This window comes from Priapulus caudatus, unplaced genomic scaffold (genome assembly GCF_000485595.1).
Source record: "Priapulus caudatus unplaced genomic scaffold, Priapulus_caudatus-5.0.1 Scaffold382, whole genome shotgun sequence".
Classification (NCBI taxonomy): domain Eukaryota; kingdom Metazoa; phylum Priapulida; class Priapulimorpha; order Priapulimorphida; family Priapulidae; genus Priapulus; species Priapulus caudatus.
The window spans coordinates 186,905-197,955 of record NW_014577443.1 but is presented as its reverse complement, the minus strand read 5'-3'; the positions used below and the strand labels follow the sequence as shown (position 1 = coordinate 197,955).

Sequence of the window (11,051 nt, the reverse complement as noted above, 5' to 3'; positions counted from 1 at the left end):
TATATATTTAATACTCGTCTCTTTCTCGTTTCTGTCCCCTTTCTACTAACTTAATTCCTTACTCCCACTCTCTCCGCGCGATGCGTATCGCCCACGACCAGCAGCATGAAAAAACTTGCCACGGTAAATGGTCCGTATTTTCAGCCGAAACTTTTCACACCGTCGAGGCACAAAATGTGAAATTTACGCCTATAATACACTGCGCACGCCGTGGTTAAGCTCGACCATACCCGCCGTGTGAGCGCTGTTCTTTAGTGTGTGTGTATGTGTGTTTGTGATGCGGGGGGGGAGGGGGGCTGGTGAAAAAGTTGAGACTGAAAACCGGCCATTTTGCCTTGCTAACTTTTCCACCGTGCAACTGATGCGTCCGGGCGATACTATGCCGCCGAGAGGAGGTGGAAAAACACTGGAGGGGAAGGAGTGAGAAGGGGATGAGAAAGAGAGAAATGAGGGAGGAGTACGAAACGCGAGGGAGGAATCAGCGGAGATGTGCCCCACACGCTATGCGCGCAGTCACACGCGCAGACAAACGCACCGGTAGGGCAGCTATAACGGCACACATCAGAGCACGGGATGCACATATTCTTCTAATACCCATAGTTACTTTCTCCGGCCTTAACCGCTTCATCTCTCCCCCTCGTGACTCTCTTCTCGCTCTCTCTCTCGCATATTTCTTCTTCCACGCACCTCACGCACGCACGCACACGACATTCTCTCTAGCAATTTTTCTCTCTTTCTCGCGGCGCTATATATTACAACATAATATACTTATGTATATATATTATAAATACTATAATATGATTACTCGCCCTTTCTCCGTTTCTTTCCCTTGCTCAGTTCCTTACTTCCCCTCTCGGCTGGATGTATGGATAGTATCGCCCACGGCATCAGTCACACGGTGAAGTTTGGCAGGCAAATGACCGTATTTCAGCCGAAACTTTTTACCCCCCCCCCCACCACGAGGAACAAAATGTGAATTTACGCCTATAATACACACGCACGCATGCGTGCGACCATACCCGCGTGTGCGTGCCCGGTCGCGTGTGTGTATGTGTGACTGTAAAAACGCGTATTATAGCCGTATATATATTTGTGCTTTAGTGGGGGGGGGGGAATGAAATGATGATAATGAAATTCTGATGAATAAAATTCTGAATTTGCCCTGAATAGAATTCACCGTGCTAACGAGGTTGTACCATTTGGGAGGGGATCACTTATTCCCAAGAGTATATAACCTGATAGGATATAGATTAAAATACCATAGAAATAGATAGACATATCGGATATAGATAGATAGAAATAGATAGAATACCAGGTATTGAATGAAACGGTATTATCGTTTTTTTTCTTGGTTTTTCGTGATGGTTGATTCTATATGCTACATTATTACTGCTAGGTACTCAGTACATGGCTCCCACAAGTGTGAATTATTATTTTTTTAACTTTTCAAGGACTTATTTGGACCTACATGTATTTCCAAGGAATGACAAAAGGAAAAATTCAGGACTTTCAAGGACAAATGACAAAATTCAAGGACTTTCAAGGGCAGTGGGGACCCTGCATGTGTATTGTAGGCCGTTTGCTATTCATGCACGTTATTATAAACCCGCATAAGACATAGACGTTTTTAACATATCAAATTATTATGTTTATTCTGTTCACAGTCGAAATGTTCGGATTGAAAACGAATAAAAATGCAAGTAGACTTCACAGACTAGCACCGGATTTTTAATCTGATGTCAATCAGATTGCATTCACTTCTAAATTACAATTGCGACCCACAGCCTCGCGCAATTCCTCGTCGCTCATACATGTATCTAAATTGCACTTCTAGGACGAAGGAAGCTCCTCCCCTAGCCTGTCCGCGATCCACTGCCTGACAATGCACAGCTCTCCCTTGCTCATCTCATGCCCCATGTCCGGGAACGATCGAAACTCGCTCGCGACGCCAAGCCGGCTGAGAGTCGCGTGCATCTCCTCACCCCACTCGCATCGGATCAGCCGATCCGCGGCACCGTGGCAGACGAGCAGCGGCGGACGCGGCCCCGCGGCGCCCTCTAGTGCCGCGTAGACCGCCGAGTCGCGGTTGAGGAACGGCGACAGCGCGACGACGCCGGCGACGGCGTCTCGGCAGCGTCTGTACGCGACGTGCACCGCCATCGCGCCGCCCTGGGAGAACCCGGCGACGACGACTCGGCGGCCCGCCGACGCCTCGTCGTCGACGATCCGCGCGAGCCGCGAGAGCTGCGCGTCTACGGACGCCGTCATCTCTGACGCGTCGATGTCGCGGCCGTATCGATCATACCACAGCGTGCAGCGCTTCCCCCCGCTCGCCGTGTACACCCCCACGGGCGCGGTCGGGTAGACGACGCGTGCACGCCGGAACCGCAGGGGTTCGCCGAGCGCGCGCTCGATCGCCCGCGCCGTCTTCTCGCCCGTCTGGAAGATGCCGTGAAGGAAGATGACGGACGCGCTCGGTTGTTCCTCCGTCGCGGGAGTGACGCAGAATGGCGGCGGCTCGCTGTCATCGTCGATCGAAGCCATGCGCGTAGCGGGACGCGGCGAAGAGAAACGTGCTGGTAACACAATAGTTTGTTGATGTTCTGTCTCCCGGCCGTGCTCGCAACCACAACTACGCTTTCAAAAGCGGGAATCCGAAATCCGATGCTATCATTGCGATCACCGGACGAGGTTCAGGCGTTGGACTGCCTGATCTCACATCTACAGCCTAACTATGATGATTGTGTTGACACTGCAGGAGATGGCGCTGACAGTCGAGAGCAGTCTCACAATTCACTACGTAACAAAATTCACTGAATGCGTCATGATTCGCTGTCTCCACCATCTTGGTTTAGCAACGTCGGTTTTAGGACATCTTTTATTCTGTCCTTTTCTGCTTGTATGTATTTATCAAGATCCTGGAGCATAAAAAAAGACAAGGATTAAAAAGAAGGATGCCATACACACAAGTGCTATAGGTACACTAATTAGTTGAGTTACCAACAGTTACACCAGAAAGTTATTCCTGCACTGCACATGAGTATTTCATTTGTACTTTACTTGTATTACTTTGCATTACTTACATTTTTATTGTAATTGTATTACTCTACATACTTGTATGTATTACATTCATATATATTGCGCGAAAAATAAATTCGTGTGACAGAACAGACGCTGATACATTTATTTTACCTGCGGATGGGTGGGAAAAAAAAACATATAAAATGACGAAAAAAGTATGCAATACGTACTTCCAACGGTCTGTAGTACATGTGTACCACCTGGGCCCCAGCAAACATGGAGAATAGGGCAGCGACAGAGTACCGTAGGTAGACACCCCACGTTACACCTGCTGGCATCGTGCTATACGTACACTATAGACACGTAGTGGTAGTCACACCTGCAGTGAAATTACAGGAAAAGAAATGAAGTGAGCACATCGACATAGGGCAGTTTAACATTGCCATGCATTGATTCTAAATGCTAGCACGTATAGAAATTTGGTCAAATTTACGTGATGCTGTTGCTTGCGCTCATAGGGTCTACGTCAGATGAGCTAAAAAGGAAGAACGTCCACGTTCCAGGCACTAGACATGACTCAAAACCAGCTGGGAAGGGAGTTACTAGGGCTGATAGGGTCTATGTCCCCCAGAGTACTGCCGGAACGTACCCTGGTACTAAATACTACTATCTAATATGCCGGACCGTACCTCACCTACTTCACTAACGAGTCTAGGGAGTCGCCTACACCTACTCCCTAACCCTAACCCTAACCATATCAGCTAGATAGTTACCAAGGTACATTCCGACAGTACCCTGGGGGACATAGACCCTATGAGCGGTACTATCTGTTAAAGATTGACTACTGTACTAAACAAAAGATGTGCACTGTACTTAATTGACTCAGCCAGTTAGCCGGTAGGTTTCGGCTTCGCCGTTGATCTCAGGCGTTAGCTGGCATTTCTCGATTGTCAGCGAGTCAGTTGTACATTTGAGAGTGCTGGTGAAGCACTGTAAACTACGTGTATATTGTGTACGCTGTTTACTGCATAGTGCAACCATGCATCGTAGACATTCGAAAGTGTATAGTCAGCCGAAAACACAGAGACACGAGTCATACGAAACGTGTCAAAGTAACGGATCCATTTGTGTTTTACGAGAATGACACGGCTTGTTGAACCAAATGAGAGAGTGCTAGTACTTAGTAGGCTACTACGCGTAAGTATCCACTACTACCTTTCGAAAGTGTAGAGGTCATATAGTAAGCCGTACTAGTACTCGCACATAGGTTCCAATGACATCATTTTTACCACCTTTCTGCCTTATAATTCACTTGCTGCCACAGCCGCAGTAAGACGATTGATTAACCGCGGCGCCTTGTGTACAATTATTTATGCCCGTGGTTTGCGAATACGAATGATGCCGGCGTAGAAGCTCGGCCCACGGCGTATTTAAAGCGGGCGAAACAAACAGCATCTATGACCCATCTATACTATGTAATGTAGTGGCCTCGAGCCAGGTCCTCGACGCCGAAAGTCCGTCGGGAGGGGGGAGGTGCCGGAAGGCTCGAAGTCCGAGTCCGAGTCCGAGTCATTGGCCATCCGAGGCCGAGACGCGAGACACGCGGAGAAAAGGAAAACAGTCTGCGAGACCGGGTCTCGAGACAAGACGCAGTCCTCGAGACTACAAACACTGGTTTGCTGTGTATGTGATGCTGCTGTTTGCTCGTTCATGAACACTTCGACTTAAAACTTCTTCAATGGAAACCCTGTGTATTATCTAACACTACAAGGTGGTGAGCCTCCTCCTCCCTCCTCAGTCCACTTTCTAGGCAAGCTGCTTTCCCTTGTTCTTCTTCGCTTGTCTTTGGCTTGTACACCACGCAATGCTGCAATCCGGAGTATTAATTTACTATAAACAACATATGATTTACGTACACTACCAAGTACAATACAGTAGAGCTACTGAGAACCAGTAGCCCTAATAGCACTACTATAGCCTAATATTAAGCTCTAGTACATAGCCCGCGTACATTGAACTGCGGACAGGCGCTAGCCAATGCCAATTCATGCAATAATTTAGCTCTAAGTAATTATACCCGCTTAACATTGCACTGCCGCTGGCGTCCAAGCCAAGCCCAGCCCAAGCCGGCTATAGCCCAGCCGGCAGTCAATGTAAGCGGCTATAGAACCTAATGTATAAAGCTTAAATCAATATTATACTTAGTTATAGGCGCCTAGGCTACTGTAGTTTTATACTATTTAGTTATAGGAAACCGTACTTACAAATTGTATCACAAACTTGCCAATTTATTCATTTGAAAATCTAACTGCTGCTCCTAGGACAAAGAAGAAAGGCAAGAACTATGACACTGCGCAAACCATTTTTTCCCATGGACATTTAATTCAAAGGAATCTTTCAAGTAGCTTCACTTCCTAATAAACCCGACATTAAAGCATGCGCTAACCATACCAGGAATCAGGCAGATTTTTCGAGGATGTCCTGCCGTTGATTGGTGGTTATTGTTGTCATTCCTTGTGATTGGTCGAGTCACGGATTGTTCAGCAGTTGATTTTTTAATTTCTTAGCTCGGTTGCATAAAGGCTGTCGTTATGACCGGTTACCAGTCGTACTCGATTACGAATATACATAACCGGGCGAAACAGCTGATGGATGGTAGCAGGCGGCTGGTTTTGTGCAACCGGACGAAAAAAGTTTAACATGGTATAATCACTGATCTCTATAATATATATCTATATATATTATAGAGATCAGTGGGTATAATAGGTAACCCGTTACCGCTTTGATTTATTAATATTATGCTAACATGGGTGTCACCATAGGTGTCACTTTTCCACGGGCGTAGATTGAGGTCACGTGATCACGTCTTATGACGTCACTGCAATAATTTTCCTATATTATTATACGGTATACCCTTATTTCCCTAACACTAACCCTAATTCTAAAATAAAACAAAATTAGCCAAAAATAATAAATTAGCCAATCAGAGCCGAGCACCCTCAATCTACGCCCGTGGGAAAGTTATTCCCTGCTAACATAACTTCATAAAGGTTCGACTGGGTTGGAAAACTTGTATTCTGGTTCCCGTGCGCAACAGAAAAGTCATCATGAATGTTGTTAGTTTTTATTTCGAATTTACTGCTCAGAAACGCTCAATAATATGAAAAAATAGCAAAATATAGGAAAGCGAAAAATAGCGCAAAAAAATAGCAAAATATACCTATACTATGACTATAGTCACCTCACAGCGCCAGAGGATATATTATTTTATTAATATTATTATTATTAATATCACTAGTCACTAACTTGAAAAACACTAAGATTTCATGCAATTATAGCATAGAAAATTTGATTTGAGTGGCGCCTTAGTTGTGGAATGAGTGCACTTGTAACTAAGTTGACGAGGGTTATTTATTTCCACGGCCGCCGTGTCCGCTACCAAAGCGCGCCCCGACCAATCACAGAATGCATTTGTTCTGGGTAGTAAGAAAAATGGCGGCACTTTAAACTGTGCATGTTTTACTGCATGGAGAAAACCAATCCAGATCTTCCTCAACATGGCACATTCGCAATTCCTTCTAAATTTAATACGTTCCAAGACAAATAAAAGTGAAGTATGTTGAAATGAAACTAAAAAACTGAATACATCAGATAAACATATTCTCGCCTTTATTATCTCCCTTTCTTGCTCTCTCCCTCCTCCTCTCTCTCTCTCTCTCTGTATCATTCTCCTGACGTCGACTTAATTCTGAATTTTTAAGGTAATTAAAACATTCTGACATTTCCGATTGCGTTCAGGCATGCATTAACATCAACCACGAAACTGAACTTATGAATGGCTTCACATTCACTCAATCACCAACCATGTTCTTTTTGGAATTGATTCCAATTCCAGAATCGAGTCGCAACTAAACACTTAAATCTCGCCATCCTTGACTGACCCCGCCGCCACGCACCAACCATACCAGATAGAATGAAACCTCGACCATCCGTCCGTCGTCGACCAACCGCGGGCGCGTGCGCGGAGGCACCTCGTACCTATCAACCTCTCACGCATCTATTCATCTACGCTCCATTAAATATCTATTTACACAGCAGCAGTATGGGCAGCAGCGGCAGCAGCGAGCATGTATGGGTAGCAACAGCAGCACAGCAGCAGCAGCAGCAGCAGCGTCCACTGCGTCGTCATCACTCGGACTGACGTGCGCTGACCGACACATCTGCGACGTACGACATCTTTTTGCCGCCGACCGCGACCTCTACCTCATGCGTTCTCGCGGCTCCGCCTGGTGTCAGTCTTGCGCAGGCGCGGCGAGACTAGGCTTCGCGTCGTGCCGTGCTGCGCTCGCCTGGTGACAGTTTGCCGTCACCGGACGCCGAGACTCGGCTCGACCTCCGCCGCTGCTCGCAGGCTCCGCCTGGTCGAGACATTTGCGTTGCGCGCGAGGACTCGCGCTCGCCCTCCGCCGCTTGCTCGCGGGCTCCGCCGGGTGTCAGGTTTTGGCGTCGACGGCCTGAGAACTCGGCTCGCTCTGTAAGGCCTTCGCCCATTAAGCAGGTGTCACGACGAGTCGGAATCGGGCACCATAGTAGTTGGTAGCAAGGGAGGAGAGCGCGGCCCGAGCGAGACTCGAGGTGCGCTTCCACTCGTCGGCGTCCCGATGCGCGCACCAGCTGATGAGTAGGGGCTTGATGCGTGACGCTGACGTCCAAGCTGGGCATCATCAGCACCGAGCGTTGACGGTTAGGCGGTCGACTGATACAGAAACTGCAACACGCACATTAACGCATGGCTCCGCATGTCCTGAGGAAGATGCAAACGATGAGGCAGTGCAGGCAGGTGAGGCAAGAGCCAACGATGAGACAGTGAGAACAAGATGCAAGACGATGAGGCAGGTTGAGAGATGCAAACGATGAGCAGGTGAGGCGTGAGGCAAGATGCAAGACGATGAGCAGGTGGCAGCGTGAGGCAGATGCAAACGATGCGCAGGTGAGCCAACACGCAAACATGATGGCAGGTGAGCCAACACGCAACGCTGATGCACGCGTGAGCAAGATGCAACGATGACGCAGGTGAGACAAGATGCAAACGGATGAGAAGGTGAGGCACACGCAAACGATGGGCCAGTGTGAGGCACACGCAAAACGATGATGCCGCGTGGAGGCAGATGCAAAGCAATGACGCAGGTGAGACAAGATGTAACGATGAGGCAGGTGAGGCAACACTGCAAACGATGGACGCAGGAGGGCAAGATGTAACTGATGACGCAGGTGCAGACAATATTTAAACTCTGATGACGCCTAGAGTGAGACAAGATGAACAAACTCATGAGCAGTGCGAGGCAGAGTGAGGCAAGATGCCAAAATGACGTGGGTGAGGCACACATCAGTAAATCTCTCTGACGCAGGGTTGAGGCAAGATGTTCACAACGATGAGGTGAGCAAGATGTAAACGATGAGGCAGTGAGTGCAAGATGTAAATCAGATTAGGCAGTGAGGCAAGAGATGCATCACGATACACAGGTGATGGCAAGATGAAACGATGAGGAAGCTGAGGAAGATGCAAATGATGACGCAGTGAGGCCAAGATAGCAAACGATGACACAGGTACGGCAAGATGTAAACACGCATTGAGGCAGGTGGAGGCATAGATGTCAATGAGACCTGGGGGGGGGGGTCCGCAGGTGAGGCAAGATGCAACGATGCAAGGTGGAGGCAGATGCAACGGATGAGCGCAGAGTGAGGCAAGACGAACTGATGAGGGCACGGTGAGGCAAGATTGCAACGATGAGGCAGCTGAGGCAAGATGTAAACGATGAGGCAGGTGAGGCAAGATGCAAACGATGACACAGGTGAGGCAAGATGTAAACGATGAGGCAGGTGAGGCAAGATGCAAACGATGAGGCAGGTGAGGCAAGATGCAAACGATAAGGCAGGTGAGGCAGCAAGGTGAGCGAGATACAAGCGGGTAAGGCATGACGTGGAACAGAAACTGCAAGATGCAAACGATGATGCGATAACGTGAGCGATGAGGAGCGAGATGTGATGCGTGGTAACGATGCACGCACGCACCTGCATGCACATACGTACGCATGCACAGGCACGCACGCACGCACACACAAAACAACGCACACACTATAAGATTCGTCGCGCAGTGTAATTTGATTGACGATTTCCATTTGCTCATCTATGCCACTTACATAGAAGCGGGTGTGCGAGGAGTTGCCAGGCTCTGCGGCGTTGCAGAGAGCTTCCGCCTTAAACAGCCCCTTGATGTGTTTGACTAGAGCGTTCTGTGGCCACGTCTGCAGCTCCGACCAGCTAGAAATAGCAATAGCAGGGTGCGAAATTAACGGTCCGAGTCCGAAGTCAAATACTCCCTGATTTACTGTCGGGACTCTCTGATTTGACATATGCATGAGTCCGTCTGACTCCCTCAGACTGCAGACTCCCTCATTTTGCTGCAGACTCAAAAGTTCATTTCTACCCCTGCAATAGCATGCACGTTAGCACTGTTCCAGATACGGACACAAGAAAACTACTGAATTTCTGCAAAACGACCTTCTTTTTATTCTTGCGAAACACGTCCGTCCACGTTAACAGCTCAATCAGAGTAGCAAAATAACAGGTGTGCGCTACCGTCCTGCGAACATCCGCTCACGTGACTCACTAGCTGGCTGTCTATGGTTGCGCTGTGCAGCACGGTATTACAGTGCACTCAACATAACTTATTGCGAGACGCAATCCGTAACAAGCACCACAGACAGGCGAGTATCGATCGAACAAACTGGGAAATCGTGTCGCTGTCTAGATCTTATTGCGGACGAAAAATCGGACTATCTCAGTCGATTCATAATAGTTAGATGGCCTAGGAAGCGAGAGAGAAACTTGTTCTCGATAATATGCGACGTGGGGCCGACTATGACATTATATGCCTTCAATCTTTTTCCCAACGTACACAGAAGGTTCGCAGGCAATCTTTTTTAGGTAACTCATTCCACCGCTAAAAATCCTGGATTTGGAATTTTGTTTAAAGATAAGCACGAGATAGCTAAGTAAGTTGAGACGTTATCAAACACAATCGACTGTATATTATTATATATTATCGAACTGCTTGTCATATCATGTTACTAATAATATTGCTCATTGGTAGTCGGAAGGTGGCAGCACGGTCCAGCATGAGCACTTGGGGGTTCGTGGCGAGGCGGGAACCATTACTAGCCTGCGGTGTGGATGAGTAGAACGTGAACAATAAATGGCTATGTTTAATATGGACTTCCGTCTTATATATTATGACAAGATATTGTTACACTGCTCGCACACAAACTTGACGAAAAACAAACTTGGCAACACAAAACGCGGTTGAAAATTTTGAAATGCTTAATCGTAATCTCTCTTACTCACACGTTGTAAGGAACGTGCGCGTTCCTGCCCTCGACCTTCAGCCAGCGACCTAGGTGCAGTGCGGCGCGGTGCAGTGTGTCGCAGTAGTACGGAGACATGTAGTATTGTGCGTAGATCACCACCAGGCTCACCCACAGCACAGTCGTATGCTGCAGCACCCACCAGACGTCGTAGTAGAGCGTGTTCTGAAGCAGTGCGGCAACAGCAGCGTTAACCGTGGTTGTCCACCCTTATACGTCCGCTCGTACGGGCGCAGACGAGCTTAACCCGGAAACTTTACTTGAATGCATTTTGTTTTTATTGAAATGTACTTTTTGTTTGTCAGGTTAGCGGCGCACGCCTTTTTTTATGCAAATGATGTTTTTTCCGGCGTGCCGGCAATGCAGAAACTTTACTCGAATGCGTTTTGTTTTTATTGAAATGTACTTTTTTGGTTACGTTAAGCAGGAAATGAAAAGAGCTTAGCCACTTTTCCCACGGCCACATCGCGAAGAGTGCACGGGCAATGCGGGTCTCACATGGGCGTACTGATACAACGTAGTTAATGGCCAAGTAGCTCCCATCATCAAAATATCTCTATAAGACTCTAAATATATATATAGTAGGTCTCAGGGGAGAGATAGTGA

At 47.7% G+C, this 11,051-nt stretch overlaps 1 protein-coding gene across 2 annotated transcripts in view; it reads right to left on the bottom strand.

Moving 5' to 3' along the window:
- Positions 1–1,706: 1,706 nt before the first annotated feature.
- Positions 1,707–11,051, bottom strand: part of LOC106809766 (transmembrane protein 39A-B-like) — a 15,912-nt gene continuing 6,567 nt past the window's right edge. For both annotated transcript variants that reach the window (XM_014812966.1, XM_014812967.1), the window contains exons 7-10: positions 10,426–10,610; positions 9,222–9,342; positions 7,779–7,789; positions 1,707–2,521 (exon numbers count right to left, since the gene is read on the bottom strand). In XM_014812966.1, coding sequence (XP_014668452.1) covers positions 1,831–2,521; positions 7,779–7,789; positions 9,222–9,342; positions 10,426–10,610 — 1,008 coding nt within the window. In that variant the 3' untranslated portion in view covers positions 1,707–1,830. The remainder of the gene's footprint in view (positions 2,522–7,778; positions 7,790–9,221; positions 9,343–10,425; positions 10,611–11,051) is intronic.